We start from the raw sequence: 16,580 nt of genomic DNA, 5'->3' as shown, positions 1-16,580 counted from the left end.
ACCATCTTATTTGTCTCTTGAGAAACCTATATGCAGGTCAACAAGCAACAGTGAGAACTGGATTGAACCACTGATTGGTTCAAAATTGGGAAAGGAGTTTGGGAAGGCTGTATACTGTCGCCTTGCCTATTTAACTTATATGCAGAGCACATCATAAGAAAGTCGGGGCTAGATGAACCACAAGTTGGAATTAAGACTGCCAGGAGAAATATCAACAACCTCAGATATGCAGATGATACCACTCTAATGGCAGAAATTGAAGAGGAACTAAAGAGCCTCTTGATGCAGGTGAAGGAGGAGAGTGCAAAAGTTGGCTTGACACTCAACTTTAAGAAAACTAAGATCATGGCATCTGGCCCTTTCAATTCCTGGCAAATAGATGGGGAAGAAATGGAGGTAGTGACAGATTTTATCTTCTGGGCTCCAAGATCACCGCAGATGGGGACTGCAGCCAAGAAATTAAAAGATTGCTCCTGGGGAGGAAAGCTATGGCAAATCTAGACAGCATACTAAAAAGCAGAGACATCACCCTGCCAACAAAAGTGCGTATAGTCAAGGCTATGGTTTTCCAAGTTGCAGTGTATGGTTGCAAAAGTTGGACCATAAGGAAGGCTGAGTGCCAAATAATTGAGGCCTTTGAACTATGGTGCTGAAGAAGACTCCTGCGAGTCCCTTGGATTGCAAGGTGATCAAACTGGTCAGTCCTAGAGGAGATCAACCCTGACTGCTCTTTAGAAGGCCAGACCCTGAAAATGAAACTCAAATACTTTGGCCACCTAATGAGCAGGAAGGACTCACTGGAGAAGACCCTAATGCTGGGAACAATTGAGGGCAAAAGAAGAAAGGGACGACAGAGAATGAGGTGGCTGGATGAAGTCACTGATGCAGTTGGTGTGAGCTGAAATGGACTCTGAGGGATGGTACAGGACAGGAAGGCCTGGAGGAATGTTATCCATGGGTTCGTGATGGGTTGGACACGACTTCGCGACTAACAACAACAACAACAGTTAAGTATGTCCTGAACGCAGAATGGCTGCTACAAATTTTCTGACTTTGGGAGATTTTGTTTCACATTATTTAACAATTATTCTCGAAATAAGGACATGAACTAACAAGAGAAAGAAATGCAAACTCAAAATAAGAAATTTAGTGGTGGAAAGCCTTCCTTCTGAAACTATGATGCTTCATCACTGGAGGTTTGTAATCAGACATTGGACAGCCATATTTAGAATGGAATAAATATTCCTGCCCTGGGCAGGGGGATGGACTAGATGACTTCTAAGTTCTCTTCCAATCCTTCAATCAGAACAGAGCTGGAAAGGACCTTGGGGATCATCTAGTTCAAACAGGAAACCTTATATAATTTTAGACAAGTACTGTAGCTATTCCAGTCTCTTCTTAAAAACTTCTAGTGTCAAAACGCCCACAATTTCTGATTGTATAACTCAAATGTTCCGCCATAAGAAACAATTGCAACTAGGAACCAAGTCCACACTTTTTGTTTTTGGTTTCTGAATAAGATGCTAAACTTACACCTAAGTTGTACAGGTGTAAGTTGTCGACAACTTATGATCACAATTGGGATTGGAACTTGGGTGGAAGTTGTTGACGTAAGTCAAGGCATCCACATGATCTAACCCAATTTTATGACAATGTTTATACCAGTCATTAAGCAAATCATGTGGTCATAAGTCTGAATCCATTCTTGTGAACGGGCATTTTTTTGCTGAAAACTGGCAAATAACACCAGAAACTGGCAAAAACCTTGCAAATCATGATCATATGCCCATGGGATGCTACAGCTGTATGTGCAACCGGAAGTGCTTTATGGGCCACAAAGCACCCTTTGCTGAGGACTACCTGTATTCTTTACTTGAATGAATTTCCTTTGAATAAAGTAGTTTTTCAACATAGATATTTGGAAAATTGGTTATTTTTTCTGACATGCTAGTTTTATTATGGAAGAACATTCCATCATAGTCCAATTACAGGCTTGCTATTTGAAAAGACTTTGTTCAGTGGTTCATTGGATAAGCTAATACCAATCTTATACCAGAAATACAACTTATACCAAAAATGTATTTTAGATCAGAAATTTCTGGATTACCAACCTATAATATCACAAGGCTTATATAACTGTTTCTACCTGTGTCCACTTGTGGTTGTCACTTGTAATGGAATGCACATCACAAATCAAGGTCTAGGAAAAAGGAGGGTAACCATTTATTATGAAATACTGAATATATAAATAAAAGTTCATTGAAGCTATAGCAATGGCAGTTCTTAAAAGCATGAAGAGTTTACCTGCATTGTTGGGCGCAAAATAATGTGTTTGCTTTGATATGTTGGAGATTTCAGATTGCCAGACTGTCTATAGTCACGTATTTCTGTTATGACACTCCCACAATGGAAAATATTAATCTGTTTAGAAAATAAACATAGAATTACACAGTCATTTTGCTTGTTCTATACATTAAGAGATTGTTATACTTAAGTAGATAAGATATAATGATCATAATGATTATACTTAAGTAGATAAGATATAATGATCATTATATCTTAGAATCAATTGTTAAATGTATCTTCTATCAATACATCAGCAAGAATAAGGATGGCACCAAGTCATGTACAAACTGATTTTAAAATTTTATTTTAAAGCTTTTAAATTTTTTAGATACTCTCAAAGTGTCTAAAGTGTCTAAATCAGGGGTTGCCAACCTTTTGGACCTCAAGGACCACCAAACTCATAATTTTAAATCCCGTGGACCACTAATATGAATTTTGACTGACGCTGGCGTGCTGACGTTGGTGGGAAAGTTGGTCCCATATTCCAGAGCTGCAGTAGTCACAGGACTGGCCCTTTGATTATCCTGGAGCAGCTGCTCCTCCACCCAGATGCACCGGCCTGCCATGGACTGGAGGAGCTGCTCCAGGATGACCAAAGGGCCAGTCCTGTAACTACTGCAGCTCTGGAATATGGGACCAACTTTCCCACCAATGTCAGCAAGCCACCCCAGGATAGATTTCCCTCCCCTGCCAGTTCCAGCTCGCGTGGCTCTACTCAAGGTTTGTGCTCAGCTGAAGGGTGGGGCTAGCAGGTGAGCGGGCCATGTGGGCGGCACAGCCTTATGTTCCCGCGCAGCCTGGATTGCTTTGAGGGGGGGACATTTCTCTGCGGACCACCAAAATTTTCTCACGGACCACCAGTGGTCCCCGGCCCACTGGTTGGCAACCACTAGTCTAAATCATATACTAAGGAACAATTCTGATCAAATTATGACATGAGCTTTGAAACATATGACAAACAATAGTTCAAAATAAATTCCTTTCTAATATTTAGTTTGGAAATGCCCTAGAAAAAGGAACTAAGTAGGGGGAACATAAGGAAATAAGTCTTAGTACACTGCAGATCTATTTTTGTTTGGCTTTATTTTATCATTGAATTTATATAACCATAACCATACTCAATGAGGCATTACACAATTCATGATTTCTCACTGAATCATAAATCATAGCTTATCAAGTTAAACATTATGTTAATTATATTTGCCTTAGCCGTGTTTTGATATGAATTCTAAAATGAGTCTGTGAAAATAAGTAGTGTAATGTTGCTAGTAATATTACCAGCAATTTAAATATTTAAGCTAAAGCCATATAGAAATCTAAGTACACGTTTTTGCCTTATGGTCATATGGAGTATAAGATGGTGAATTACAACCTTGATTTTATAAAGAAACACATTCATCTGTGCCTGTATCTACCTATCCATGTATACACACATTCATACTCTTAGATACAGTATATAGATTTATGAGAACAATCAACCAATGAAACAGCTTGCCCTCAGAAGTTGTGAGAGCGCCATCACTTGAGACTTTCAAGAAGAGATTTGTCAAAAATGGTGTAGGGTCTCCCACTTGGGCAGGGGGTTGGACTAGATGACCTACAAGGTCCCTTCCAACTCTGATTATCTCTTATCTGTTATGCATACAGTTTTTCAGGGACATTTTTCTTTTTACTGCCAATCCAGACTAGGATATCTTGCTACAACTAATAGCAATCTTCTCCTCCTGTTTAACTGTTTGTTAATTGGCTTGCCATATGAAACAATTGTCGAGGTTGCAATTTATCTAGATTTACTCTATTCAGTTTTGTCTGTTAACAGCTATCACTCTTATTTTACAAACTGCCTACATAGTGGTATCTATGTGTATATCCAACTGACTGTCATACATGCATAAGTAGTATTGCTATTATATCACACCAAAAATGCATTAACAAATCCACAAACAATCGTGCAAATTCTTTTCAAACCTGAGATTTTTCAAGGAGGTCAACTAAAATAGGGGGTAGCTCCTCAGCATCCAAATATTCAAGTAATTCTCCCTCTTCATAAGGAAGTCGAATGGTTTCTGAATCTGTTTTAAAACAGAATAAAGCTCAGCAAGCATCTATTACTCATAACAAAAGAAACACAGATATTATTTGAATCAGGCTTCCTACCTATCAGTAATACTACTTCAAAATATTACACTGTGCATAATTATTAGGCAAGTGAGTATTTTGACCATATCATTTTTATGTATATTTTCCACCCCCAAGCTGTATAAACTTAAATGCTTAGTGGATATAGCAGATCAGGTGATGTGTATTTGTATAATGAGGTAGGGTATGGCCTACGATCAACAACCTGTATCAAAGTGTGCATAATTATTAAGCAGCTTCTTTTCCTCAGGCAAAACGGGCCAAAAAAGAGATTTAACTGACTCTGAAAAGTCAAAAAATGTAAAAAGTCTTTCAGAGGGATGCAGCACTCTTGAAATTGCTAAGATATTGGGGCGTGATCACAGAACCATTTAATGTTTTGTTGCAAATAATCAAGAGTCACAAGAAACATGTTGAGAAAAAAAGACATACCTTAACTGCCAAAGATTTGAGAAGAATCAAATGTGAAGTTACCAGGAATGCATTATCCTCCAATGCTGTCATATTTCAGAACTGCAACCTACCTGGAGTGCCCAGAAGTACAAGGTGCTCAGTGCTCAGATATATGGCCAAGGTAAGGAAGGCTGAAACACGATCACCACTGAACAGTTGAAACGGCAAGACTGGGCCAAGAAATATCTGAAGACAGGTTTTTCAAAGGTTTTATGGACTCATGAGTGACTCTTGATGGACCAGATGGATGGGCCCGTGGCTGGATCAACAACGGGCACAGTGTTTCACTTCAACTCAGACAATAGCAAGGTGGAGGTGGGGTACTGGTATGAGTTGGTATTATTAAAGATAGTTGGACCTTTTCGGGTTGAAGATGGACTCAAAATTAATTCCCAAACCTACTGCCAGTTTTTAGAAGACACTTTCTTCAAGCAGTGATATAGGAAAAAGTCTATCTTTCAAGAAGACCATGATTTTTATGCAGGACAATGCTCCATTGTATGTGCCAAGGTTCTCCACTGCATGGCTAGCCAGTAAAGGTCTTAAAAATGAAAGAATAATGATCTGGGCCTCTTCCTCACCTGACCTAAACCCTATTGAGATCTTATGGGCCCTTCTTAAATGGGAGATTTATGGTGAAGGAAAACAATACACCTCTCTGAACAGTGTCTGGGAGGCTGTGGTTGCTGCTGTACAAAAAGTTGATCAAAAAACTGGCAGACTCCAGGAATGGAAGGCTTATGACTATTATTGAAAAGAAGGGTGGCTTTATTGGTCAATATTTTTTTTTGAAATGTCTGAAATGTTTATTTGAGTTGTTTATTATTCTCACTTTAACAGATGCAAATAAACAAGTGAGATGGGCAAATTTTCATTTTTCATTTAGTTGCATAATAATTCTCCACACTAATAGTTGCCCGATAATTGTGCATACATAGATATTCTCCCAAGAAAGCCAAAATGTCACTTTTACCTTCTTAAATATTCAGGTTTAAGGTTTATTGCACTGTAGTTGTTCAATAATAAAATTAATCCTCCAAAATACAACTTGCCTAATAATTGTGCACACAGTATATTTAAAAAGACACTATTTAGATCAAAGAAAGATTTAAAAGCCAATAATATTTGTTATACCTGAGCCATTCTTTCCTCTGAGCATCAAGGAATATCCTTCATTTCCTGGATAAAGATTCACTACTAGGCATGACAACGTCTCTTGCATAACTAGCTTCTCCAACAAGTTCACATTTCGTCTCAGCTTCTGCTTTAAAAGTGGGGCAACAATTCATGAAAATCAGGGATATCAAACTAGATTAGCACAATTTATGTATTTATATTTAAAATGTTCCACGTCAATGACAAAACCCACACAAGCACTGCCCCCAAATAAAAGCTATTTATTATTTTCTACCTTTCATGCCAATCCAAGTAGTCCACTTAATGATCATTCAAGGACTACTTGTAGCGGGGTGACCATTTATTTGATTAGGAAAGCTTATTCTCACTGGCCAAGTTCACAAGACACAGTAAAGGCAGCTTTATTCTGAAAACAGTTGCTAGTATTTCTTCCAAAATAATAGCATTTCTTCCAAAACAATGTTCTTACAAAATAACCCACCCATGTTTATTTTCATGTAAATTTACATTTACAATATCGTAAAAGTATTACTATACTGTTCAAATGTAAGATAATTGCTATTTCCAGCAGGAACTAGTCAGGAAATGTAATCAAATAAGTCATGACTAATTCCTGTGATTAATATAAATTGCCCTGAGAATTACATTGCTATCCAGTAGCAAAAGAAGCATCTTGTTTCTGTTTCCTATATATGTTACTGTTGAGGGCCCCTGGGGAGCTCGGAGCGATCTGAAACAAGACTAAGGGGAAATTTTTTGTTTAAGGCTCCCTGCACAGAAAAAGTGATAATCACCAATTTAACATGACATGATCACTGACACTTTGGTAAAATTATAGGAAGTTCTAATCCTGTGTAAGAGGCACCTGAAAACAGTATGATACATCCTCCTCCATATTTAGACACTAATATACTCCCATATTTTATATTCAGAACATGATTGCTTTTTCTCCAATTCCTAATACCTCCAGAAACTGAATGAAAATCAGGCAGCATGTATGAATATCTATTCCTTATTCAAGGGTAGAAATTCTTCATGAGACAAACTAACCATGCTGACATCTCACTGAATGTTTTTAATGCTACTACAATCTATAAACAGAACAGTTATGTGCAACTGGCCTTTCCTGGTCCACTATGAAAAACATAAAATAGACATTTGGCAATGAGATTTCACTTACCTTTATTTCAGGCTCCTTGTCACATTCTTCTAGATACAATTCATATAACTTTTGAAATACTGATTTTCTGGAATTAGAAAAAAAAGCTTGAGTAAACATTTCCATCTGTTAAAGTAAGAAAAATGCACTTAATATTTCTTACCTCCCACTAGATAAATATTTTCGTTTTGGAGGCCGCTGGCGAGCACTTTCAATGATATACTGAAAAAGTGTGTAAATATTAATATGTTAAAAACATATTAGCAATGCACAAATGCACAGGTAATTTCAAGTATTTATATAATTGTGGAACACAATTCGCTTATTACTGACATATCAAATAAGACTGAGGAGGAAAGTGGAAATAGAACACAGGTAGCTCTTGACTTATGACTACAATTGAGCCCAGAATGTCTGTTGCTATAACGGGCATTATCAAACCAGATAGTCCTCAATTTACAACAGTTCTGTCAACTCGCGAAGCATTCCTGACCTCTCTCAAGTTGCAATAGGCAAAGGGTGGGGGGTGGGGAATTGAGCCTTGCAACTGCATTGAGGAACTTGCATTCCAGTCAAAACGAAACAGATTCTAGCCAGCAATGTCAAGGTCATCTTCATAGAGACCTGCAGTGGCTGAAGGGAGTGACTTCTACAACCCGCAAAATTGCTTCGTTGGGGAATGTGACTGATGACACATCTTGGGGGAAGGGGAAACAGGATCAGAGCCAAGATGCGAATTAAGTGAGGTCAGAGTTGGCTTCACTTGGTCCGTGCCGACATGAAGTTCCTAGTAAATAGCTGGATTTCTTTTGAGGCTTGGCCTGAGGCTCATGATTTAATTAGGGCATTGGTCGGAACCCTGACAAGTTCATTTAATGACCATTCAAGGTTACAATGGCACTGAAAAAAGTGACTTATGGCCATTTTTTCACACTTATGCCTTTGTAGTATCCCCATGATCATGTGATCAAAATTTAGATGCTTGGAACTGGTTCAGCTGGTGCTCCATTCAAAATCCAAGAAAGAAATACTTAGACTCTTTTAATCAGAGAAAAGATATATTTTACTGGAAATCAAATGGTAGCAACAAAAGAATTCTGAACCTGAGAAAATGGGCGCGTAAATCACATATACAAAGTAATGGCAACGTTCCCACCCCCAATAGTTCAATTGGCTCATCCAATTAAAAGTTGTGTATATCATCATGTGGGCATCTCCAGGTGGTGATGAGACTTCTGTCTGTTGACTTTGACATAGTTTGATAAAGGGTTGCAGCTGCGCATAGCATAGGATAGAAACCTAAACAAGAATGTACCCCCCCAGCTTATACAGTTCTGGTTTGTAACACCTCCAGCTCACTTCCCATAACCATTCCCCCCTCCTCCCCCTGTTACTTATGACAGCCGAAAGATGCAAAGCAAAGGGAGAAAAATCTTGAAGGAAAAATCTTGAAGGCTGACACTTATGACCATTGCTGTGTCCCAAAGTCATGTAATCCCCTTTGCAACCTTTTGACAAGCAAAATCAATGGGAAAGCCTGATTCATTTAACAATTGTGTTATTAACTTATCAACTGCAATGATTCACTTAACTATGCCAAGAAAAGTAGCAATATGGGGCAAAACTCACTTAATCAATGTCTCACTTAACAACGTAAATTTAGGGCTCAATTGTGGTTGTAAGTTGAGGACTACCTGCAGATGTTATTATAAATGTTTAGAATAAAGCAATTTAAGTATTTAAGAATTATACATTTTTCATATACTTCTAAATGAAACTATCATATTTGGAACAATGCCTTTTCCACTGCTAGTACTATAATCAGAAATTTGTATAATTTAGATAATCTATTATTTACCTCTGCACGATCCAGTGCAACTTCTAAAGTCTGCTGCTGCAAAAATGAAAATAATATTCTTATTCTATTATAATTATATTATACATATAATTAATTGAGAAAATGAAATGTTGTAATTAATCAACAACAACTAATATGTAATATTATAAGGCTTAAAAAATCCTTCATATAACAAGGTAGAAGAAAAGTCCTACTAGAATTTAGCATGTTTTCAGGGTAAAAAGTCAGGAATAAACTGAAAGCAATCCATTACCATAAAATTGGTTTAAATGTGAAAGTTTATCTAGATTTGGTTGTAATACAACAAAAGAAGGAAAGTAGGATATATCGAAGTATCACTACCAAGGGCAGATAACTTGAGGCCACTGGTCAAATGTCCAAGTACAACAATGCCAGTGGCATTGTTTTTATCCTTTTGAAGCAAGAGATACATGAAAACTGTAAAGCATCCTTAAAATAGCTTAACATGCTATTTTTTCTAAAACAAAAACAAAACAGAGGGGGGGGAAATCCCAATCCTGCCCATATATGTTACAAACACGTTCACTTTGTTTCATCATCTGTTCTCAAATGGTGAATGTAACGAAATAAAGTCCTGGACTTAGGTAGGAAAAGAGTACCTGACTTTAACAATACTAACTGTGAGAGAGATCTAAGTGTCCTGCAGCTGTCAAAAAACTGAAGTAATTGGAAAACTAAAAATATAGCTATTGATATTTGTGCATACAAGTAAATCAAGGTTATGGTCATTATTTTCTGAACCAGTTTTTGAAGCTCCATACATGAAATCAAATTGGAAGGAACAAAAGTAACAAATACTTTATATTTCTCTCTTTAGCCATGCATTATTTAAAATACAAAAAAAAAGACAATATCACACCCATAAAATCTTACCATCATGCTGAAGTTCATTGATAAAGAAAGTCAATGACTTTTTAAAGATAATTTAGATTCTGAAATGAGGATCAGGGCATGAATTTTAAGGTCCATGTTTAATATTTCTACAACTGAAAGAAATAAGGAAATAAAATGTATTGTATAATATAAGAAATAAGGAAATAACATTTAAGATAAAAAATAAGAACACTAGCACACTATTTTTCAATTATTTGGAATATACATTTTCTAAAAATGAAATACAGGCATATTACATGAACTAGAACCAGTAGTGTTCTGCTAGAAGAATGCATTCTTAATATTCCATCACATTTTGCATTCTCACCTGAAGAGATATGGGACCAAATGAGGGAACACAGTAATACAGAAACTATTCATTTAACATTGGCAAAATAAACGAGAGTATAATCAAAGATTTTTATCAGATTAAATTACAAAATATACAATTTTGATATATAAAATATCATAGTAACATATTCAGATTTAGACAAAATCCACAGAACTACAGAATTAGAGGTAGACGCTGAATACATCTAAAATCATACATCTAAATACACTCACACAATTTCTGTTCTAGAATGACCTAGTATAGTGCTTGAACAACCTTGAAACTAATCACTTTTTGTTCTTCCTACAGCATTATCAATTTTTATAGATTGTTATAATACACAAAAAGGCTAATATTCAAGAACATGGAGGTTAACCTTTAGAAACTTACTGACCAGCAAATTCAAGGGAGGGTTGCATCTTAAAAAAAAAAAAGAACCTGGGCTAGGAATGCAAATTATGTGTTGAACTCATTTCTCAACAGCTTCATTTGTATTCTGAAAATGCAAATAGATTACAAATTTGGATGTACCTGAGAGGAAAGAAGAAATTAGGGTTCCTGAATCATCCAGGAGCCCTAATTTGGTATTTGCCTCAACCTGTAACATCAGATTCATTAGACAGCAATTTATACTAAGATATTAGCTTTATTGTTACCCTTGCTAATAAGTTACATCTTTGGGAAAATTAAAAAGGGAACTAGCATCTCTACAGAACGGGATAATTGAAAAATTTGACTGTATTTGATTCTCAAATAGTTTCCAATAGCTGATTGATAAACTGATTTTCAGGAAAGAAAATTGGAAAGAAAATGGGTTCAACAGTTATTAATATATTAACTATTGATGTTATGTATTTTTGAGCAATTATCTAATAAATAAGACAATTATTTTCATCTTTTCCTGACAACTTTTCCCATAATAAATCTTAGGCTGTGTGCATCTATGTGTACACGTGCATCTATGTGTAAATCTCTTTAGATGCGGCATGATCAATGCCTCTAGAAAAGCACACAGAACTGTGTTATCTTTCTTGTCACGCTGACATGACTGTTGTATCTTTTCTGATAAAGTTTGATGAGCTTTTTCCCCTACAGAATTTATTTTACCAGTCAGCACAATACAGCAATTGAAGTGTTAAAACTGGGAAATCTTGGGTTGAAATCTGTATCCAAAACAACAAAAATATTTACTGGATGGCCGTGGACTAAATCAAAAGGTGGTTAGCGGGACATTTCAGTGCATATTTTTTTGCGGAAATAAATTAATGAACATCAAATAGCAAAACAGTCGCCTACGTAGTATTATCGTTCTGCTTCACAATCCCGCAGCCGTAAGTACCTTTCCACTTCTGAATATTAAGCAGTTAAAAAAAAGAAAGCAAAAGCTAGCCTCAAACCCCCCCTCTCCGCACCCAACACGCACATAAAGAGACACCCCATCCAGAACAACAGACAAGATTAAAACCTACCTTCCCCTTCTTTCCACCCTCTTGCAACTTCCGCTGTAAGCACTTCCGGAATGTAGCCGGATGGAACGCTGCGGCAGTCGTCATAGGAACTGAGGAAGGTTGAATATTTGTGCTTTTTTTGGAGACCAAATTAATTCGGGCAAAGCCGATCCCGCAGGATCTAAAAGTCCATGTTATAATTATTAACTCAATTATCATAGCTGTAATAGTAATAAATAACACATACAATCACATTATTATGATTGCTGTCAATCGGTACTGTTTTCGTGGAGCTGAAATTTGATTTATTTTATTTTATTTGATTTGATTTGCCAATTGTTTACAAGATAATAAGTATAAATGTATACATAGTTGTGAATACATGAAATGGGTACATATAAGAAAAATAAAAGAATAAGAGAAACAATAGGACAGGGACGGTAGGCACGTTGAAGTAAAAAATTAGTAAAAATTTTTACTAAAAAGTAAAAATCGGTAAAAAGAGTGCTACTCTTTTACAATTGACTGTAAAAGTCTTTTGCTTCGTCAGTATCAATGTGCAACTAAACAATCCATTCCCCCATGAGTTCAGAGATATGTTCTTATCTAAACAGAGAAACAGAATAACTACAGGTGGGCAAAAAAAAAAAGTAGGTGCAGAAGCAACTTCTGGCTTTCTGCTACTTCTCCATTAGTTTTTCTTGTGAAAAGTATTAAAAATCTTCCTTCCGCCCTCCCGCCTTCTTTTTCCCTACCACCTTTCCTCTCTCTTCCTTTCTCTCTCTTAACCCTTCCCTTTCCAGCAGGCAAGTAAATGGCTGCTGCTGGGTGAGGGAAGGAGAGAGAAATTGGGAGATTGGCTGGAAAACTGTCACAGAATGTTGAAAATAAAGATCGTATAACTGTCAGCCTTGGAAGCCATATTAGCACGAGAAGCTTCCATGCTGCCATATTCCTGTGCCTGGGAAATTGGGAGGGGGGATTTCATAGAGTGGATGTAGTTAGACATAATAGCATTCTTCTTTCAGTCAAGGTCATGTCATCCTGCACCTGGTTGAGTAGTGGTTAGAGGATTATCTCAAGTTGGGACGGATGGTGATTGGGCCATTTGATGGACTGAGAGGTGCAGGGGATGGGTTTTTGATTTTCAATTGTTGAGGGACAACAGATGCTGTTTTTCCCAGATGTATGACAATTCTAATAAAATGGAACTTTGAGAAAATGTGTATCAGAGTTTTGGAGTTTGTTTTTCTGGAATGCTGACATTAACCATAACAGCAATGCAGCAGGACAGCAACAATCAGCAGCACTGAAGCAGCCACAACTTCCCCAAATTTCATTCCTTCAGAAATCAGGGGTCATTGATTTTGAATACATGTATAAGCCATGGTGGCACTGTAAGGACTTGCCTCTCCTCTCTTCTCAAGAAATCAGAACTCTTGAAACCAGCATCATTTCAAAAGGAACTTGTCAGAATATTCATGAACTGGCAGGGACATGGTAACAAGGTCAGCCAATGAATATCATGGCAACAGATCAGTCAATGGGAGCTGAATTAGAAACTGAAACTTAAAGAGGGAGTCTGGGTGTAGCTTATCTCTGCTCTATGCTCAGCTCTGAACTGAAACTAGTCTGGGCTTGTCTGTTGAAACTGAGGGCTGTTCTCTGCTTGTGTTTTGCTTGTAACTACTACCATGTTGGAAGAATCTACTATTGGTATTGTAAATTTACTCATATATTATTATGTATATGAAGAAGTTAATGAATCCTGCTGAATCAGTCATCTGTGTGTGCTTTCTGTATTTGATTTCTGCAATAAACTCTTAACAACTTTTATTGGGAGATAGTGACAGCAAGAAAAGCAAGGCAGGATCTGAAATTCCGGCTCAAAATCATTAGGTTAAAAGTTGTAGAAACCCCTCCCCTCCACCAGTCCAAAGGTGAGCCAATCCACAGGTGCGAGGTTGTTGTGAGAACCTCAAGCTGAGAAGTGATAAGCTGTTCTCAGGCGCTGTTTGCTTGTTCCCTCGGAGCTGAGACAAAATAGATGGCCCAGGCTATTCTCTCCCCCCTTTCATTCTTAGGAAGGTACATCAAAGTAAAAGAAAGATCAGAGACAAGGAAAGGTTGTAAATTGGCATCCAGGCCCTCCTGCAAGAATGGCAGTGTCCCAATAGGGATCTATGGGGACCTGATCTGCTGCCCCTCTAAGAGAAAGAGAACTCCATCTGGAAGAGACAAGAAAAGAGGTGGAGGAAAAAAAATACAATTAGTTCGGTTTATCCGAGTATTGGGCATGGAAATGTTTCAGAAACATAAAGGCTCAAATGTGCTTTTAATGCACTCATTTGTTTTCAGAGGAGGGGGAGGCGTTTCCTGGCCACTAGGTACGAGGTTGACCTATGAAGTTTCCTTGAGTCAAGTATCTTTTTAATCTCAAATTGCTGTTCGCCCTCAACCATAACGGGCTGTGGCGGTGTTGCTGTCTTAGTTCTAACGGGGGATGATATTTCTGGTTTCAAAAGGCTACAGTGGAATACTGGGTTTACTTCTTTTAGTGTTTTTGGCAGCTGGCGCTTTACTTAACTGGGTTTATAATGCATGTGATTGGGAACAGACCTATGAATTTTGGTCCTAGTTTTTGAAGGGAAACTGGGTAGACAAGACACCCTATTTAAAAGGCTTCAGCTCTACCCACCTTTTGTCAGCCTGTGCTTTTTTAGCTGCTCTTGCCTCCTCTAATGCTTTTCCTAAGGCCATGTGTTTTGTAATTGTTCTACCCATTCTTTTAGGGATGCTATGCAGGGGTGGGATTCAAATTTTTTTAACAACTGGTTCTGTGGGCATGGCTTGGTGGGTGTGATCATGTGACTGGGTGGGAGTGGCTAGGTGGTCATGTGACTGGGTGGGCGTGGCCAACTCAACATCACTTACTTCGAGGGGTGATTCTCCTTACCTGGCCTCTCATGACCATGGGAATGCTGCAATGGTTGTAAGTGTGAAAAACAATCATAAGTCACTTTTTTCAGTGGCATTGTAACTTTGAATGCACTAAATGAATTGTTGTAAGTCAAGGATTACCTGTACAAAAATACAAAAAGCTTCTTTGTTCGCAAAAAGCTGCCCTAAATCATTAGATTAAAAACGTCTGCAAGCCAGAGTTACAAATCAGGCAGGGTGTCAGAGCACCTTGAGGAATTAAATTAGTTAAAATGCAATGATAACTATCAGCAGCCAACTCTTGCTCATAAAGTGAAACCCTTTAGCAGAGAGATCATTTAAGCTCTCCAGGAAGAGCACACCCAAGAGAAGCAATCCTTAGATCCATTTGCACCACTTAAAGATACCAGCTGGTCTCACTCACTTCACAAGATGTCCTAAGGAAATCATTCATATTTAAGGAAAGGTCACATGCCCCCCAGAAAGGCAGTAAAAAAATCAGTGCCAAGTTTGCATCCTGCCTCTTGGAAGTACATCCCAAAAGGACGGTGCTAGATACCACTAAAGCAGTGAAGGAAGATCCCCTCCCTAGATAGAAAAAGAAACCATGAGGCAGGAAAAAATTCAAACACAATACAAATAATTAAATCACAACAATAGCTGTTGCTTATTAAACCAATTACCAGAACAAATACCAGAACACAGGAACTAACCAGATTTCTCAACCCAGTTTTTTTTCAGGAACAGAGATTAACTTTTTTCCTTCCAAACAAAGCTGAATAGGGAAAATTATCCCATCAATAAACACAGGATTAAATGTCACCAAGCACAGAATTAAACTTCACCAAAAAAACAGTTTAAGACCAGAACTCAGAAAGGGTATGTAAACTCACGTTTGAATGTCAATCTTTCTAGCTAGCCAAGAAGCCTTGCTGAATGTCACTGATCAGCTCCTTTTTGGCAGCTCTGCTTCGTTATTCAATTATTTCTTCAAAGTGCTGATCATTGAATGCCAGCTGGAAGTATTTGCAGGGGAGTATTTCCTCCCAACAGCAGTATAAAAAGCTTAAAACAACCCTTCCCCTTTAAGAAAGTACCAAGAAAGAAAAAAACCTCCTTCAGAGATAGTAAGTCTAGGCATATTGCCAAGAATGTAATAAGGGTGGAAAGAAAAAACAGAAGGAGATTTCTTCTAACTACCGGTTCTCCAAACTGCTTAGAAAGTGAACAAGGAGTTCTATAGAACCAGTCTGAACCGGTAGAATCCCACCCCTGCTTCTTTCCATGTGGATGTAGTTAGTACCCATTAAGAACTACTCATTGAGTATGGTTTGTCAGCCAGCTACAAATCCATCTGATGGGGATGTTGTCTATTCCATATTTTTCGAGCTTACCAAGAACTACGTTGTGGTCTACTTTGTCAAATGCCTTACTGAAATCTAAGTATACTATGTCCACAACATTTCGCTGGTCTACTAATTTAGTCACAAAGAATGAAATAAGATTGGTTTGGTATGATCTGTTTTTAACTAACCCATGCTGGCATTAGTTATAACTTTATTTGCTTCTAGTTTTTCGCAGATCTGTTTTTTGATTATCTTTTTCAGGATCTTCCCAGGTATTGATCTTATACTGATTGGTCTGTAGTTTCCTAGGTCTGTTTTTCCCCCTTTTCTTAAAGATGGAAACCACATCAGCCCTTTTCCAGTCCTCAATTTCTTTCCCAGTGCTCCAGGATTTTTGAAAGATATGGTACAATGATTCTAAGATAAGATCTGCCAGCTCCTTCAGAACTGTCAGGTCTGGTGATTTATATTTGCCAAGGTCAGATAGGTGCTTATTTTAAGTTTTATTTCTAGTATGTCTTTTATAGTA

At 37.6% G+C, this 16,580-nt stretch overlaps 1 protein-coding gene across 37 annotated transcripts in view; it reads right to left on the bottom strand.

The window, feature by feature from the left end:
* The window catches only part of SUPT20H (SPT20 homolog, SAGA complex component), a 55,396-nt gene extending 43,558 nt beyond the window's left edge, over positions 1 to 11,838 (bottom strand). For 10 of the 37 annotated variants that reach the window (XM_087957155.1, XM_087957159.1, XM_087957176.1 and 7 more), the window contains exons 1-9: positions 11,787 to 11,837; positions 9,987 to 10,099; positions 9,093 to 9,128; positions 7,398 to 7,456; positions 7,256 to 7,322; positions 6,073 to 6,202; positions 4,315 to 4,418; positions 2,305 to 2,421; positions 2,147 to 2,200 (exon numbers count right to left, since the gene is read on the bottom strand). In XM_087957155.1, coding sequence (XP_087813281.1) covers positions 2,147 to 2,200; positions 2,305 to 2,421; positions 4,315 to 4,418; positions 6,073 to 6,202; positions 7,256 to 7,322; positions 7,398 to 7,456; positions 9,093 to 9,128; positions 9,987 to 10,004 — 585 coding nt within the window. In that variant the 5' untranslated portion in view covers positions 10,005 to 10,099; positions 11,787 to 11,837. Of the gene's footprint in view, positions 1 to 2,146; positions 2,201 to 2,304; positions 2,422 to 4,314; positions 4,419 to 6,072; positions 6,203 to 7,255; positions 7,323 to 7,397; positions 7,457 to 9,092; positions 9,129 to 9,986; positions 10,100 to 10,848; positions 10,916 to 11,613 lie in introns of all 37 variants that reach the window. The other 27 variants (XM_087957161.1, XM_087957166.1, XM_087957172.1 and 24 more) reach the window with 10 other exon arrangements.
* Positions 11,839 to 16,580: the final 4,742 nt, after the last annotated feature.

Source organism: Notechis scutatus, chromosome 2 (assembly GCF_049901735.1).
Source record: "Notechis scutatus isolate UNSWTSFEM ecotype Mainland chromosome 2, rNotScu1.2, whole genome shotgun sequence".
NCBI classification, from domain to species: domain Eukaryota; kingdom Metazoa; phylum Chordata; class Lepidosauria; order Squamata; family Elapidae; genus Notechis; species Notechis scutatus.
This window is presented reverse-complemented; position numbering and strand designations above follow the sequence as displayed.